The following is a 2,128-nucleotide window of genomic DNA, read 5'->3' as shown; positions in this document are numbered from 1 at the left end:
GCCATCGGGATTGGATGTTCCCTAGTAATAGAAATCGGTAAATACATGTCCTATAGGTATTTAAAAAACGCAGTATTAATCTATGTACCTCTCAAATACAAACACAGCAATTATTCTGTTAGGTGGATGCTGGTATTAGAATAATGAGAAAGATCCTCATAACCAGCCAACAATACTTTCAAATATTCTAACTTTTTGGTTAGAAGCTGCTGTGACTAACTACAGGCACTGCAATAACAAGTAACAAAAAGGAAGCATCTTACCCGACCTCTGGCAAATTCCCGCTGAACAAAGGCAAGCTTGTAGGTTGATTTATTATCTAACAGGTAACGGGGTGCAAATGTTACCATACATGTATCAATATAACGGCCTCGGCCTTTTTTAACATCAATACCTAGTAATAAAAACAAGTTAAAAATAAAGCTATTATTTACAAGAGAAAACAAAAGACATCTGCCACAATATATTTCACATAACAGAAGTTCTTTTTCTTGGGTTCCTTAGATGCACTGTTTCTGTCATACCACTGCCATACCTTGAAACATTATTTTAAACAGTAAACATAATTTTATGCCATCTGTTATCCTCTGTTTCTCAAGTACAATTTAGAGATCATAAGCAATCAAGATAAACCCCCCCCTATTTCCAATCCCAAGTAAATCAATGCAAGTAATTATTCCACTTTTAAACATACGAAAAATTCCTCAAAAAATCACTGTGGAGTAACTTCCAAAGTGTAATTTAATTAAAAACTAAAAGCTTCTGCGGAAATTGTACTTTACATATACTAGAAGCACAAGGAAGACAGAAGCTGCGCTCCTCCACATCAGCCTACAGAGGCACCACAAAGCAAAACCCACGGAAGCAGCACACGGCCGAATGGTTACAGTATATAGACAGTCAAAATAATCAAAGACAGTAATGCGGTGGGATTTCAAATGTACTTAGAAGTAACATACAGGGGGAATAAAGACACAGAAAGAACAGTTTTTAAATGCAGTTATTAACACTCAATGATGAAATGTAAAAATAGAAATAACTGAAAACTGATTTTTAAGCTAATGAAATTCAAAATAAAGACGTAAAAATACTTAGAATACTATTTTTTTGTTTAATAATTTTCTCTGGACCCTTAAAAACCTTTAACAACATATGTTTCCCTGCTGCCATTGTTTCGTTTCCCATGTCACTGACATCATGTCTTCCCAAGTTCTACAGTATTTCTCAAATGTTCCTATCAGCACATACCAATGTTATAAATGAGGCCTGGCCGGTTTCCATGTTGAATCACTTTAAGGGCTCTGACACCACTACCACCATCCAGGGAGAAACCCTGGCACCAGCCAGGCATACCTTCAGGATGGATTCCTTTTCCAACCCGCATTGTACAACTAAGGGCAAGAAGAAAACACAAAGATTTACTCATTTAAATGAAGGATCAGATATCAACATGATGTTGATGATCAAACACATACCCAAGCTACAAAAAGAACACCTGTGTTTTGACATAAAAGCATTAGAAGCCACGATAAATCTCCTCTTGAGTAATTCATTCTGCATGTCTGCCATAAGCTCTTTTAACATACTGGTCAAGACTCAGTGACCATTTCTTGTAAAAGGCTTGGTAATTTTCAGACCGATTAACCATGACATTTGTGTCTTTTTTCTTTGAAAGAAAAAAGAAAAAAAAATTTTTTTTTTGTGATAAATTTAGCTGTTGTTCATTTGAGCAAAAATACCAGAACACTTCAGATAAATTTACTTTAAATCATGTTCATATTTTCATGGAAAAAGCCATGCCATTTCCTTTCACATCAGAACCACGATAGCTCTGCTGCAAGTGGACTTCCTGCTACTACTTCTCTATTAATATTCAGAGTTTAGAATAGGGGTTTGGAGTGGGTTTATTTAGTGGTAATAAAGTAATTTATACAACTCGGTAAGTCTCTTCATAAAGGTTTTTTATGTTCTTACAAAAGAAGCATGAGTTCAAAACGTGCAAAATAAAACCAAAGCAGCCTGCAGACACAACAGAACTAGCCAACCAAGGAGTTTTCAGTAGGAGATGTCTAAAGATCAAATATGCTTATTTTAGTATTTAGAAACTAGTAACTTAACAGGTCATCTT

General features: G+C 35.2%; 1 protein-coding gene across 1 annotated transcript in view; it reads right to left on the bottom strand.

The window, feature by feature from the left end:
- Positions 1-2,128, bottom strand: part of VPS13D (vacuolar protein sorting 13 homolog D (S. cerevisiae)) — a 109,183-nt gene that overhangs the window by 55,454 nt on the left and 51,601 nt on the right. Inside the window, exons 50-52 of the mRNA XM_009325291.1 lie at positions 1,249-1,391; positions 264-394; positions 3-21 (exon numbers count right to left, since the gene is read on the bottom strand). Of these exons, the coding sequence (XP_009323566.1) occupies positions 3-21; positions 264-394; positions 1,249-1,391 (293 nt within the window). The remainder of the gene's footprint in view (positions 1-2; positions 22-263; positions 395-1,248; positions 1,392-2,128) is intronic.

This window comes from Pygoscelis adeliae, unplaced genomic scaffold (genome assembly GCF_000699105.1).
Source record: "Pygoscelis adeliae isolate BGI_AS28 unplaced genomic scaffold, ASM69910v1 Scaffold36, whole genome shotgun sequence".
NCBI lineage: Eukaryota > Metazoa > Chordata > Aves > Sphenisciformes > Spheniscidae > Pygoscelis > Pygoscelis adeliae.
Note: the sequence above shows the minus strand (reverse complement) of the source record. Positions and strands in the feature narration are given on the sequence as shown.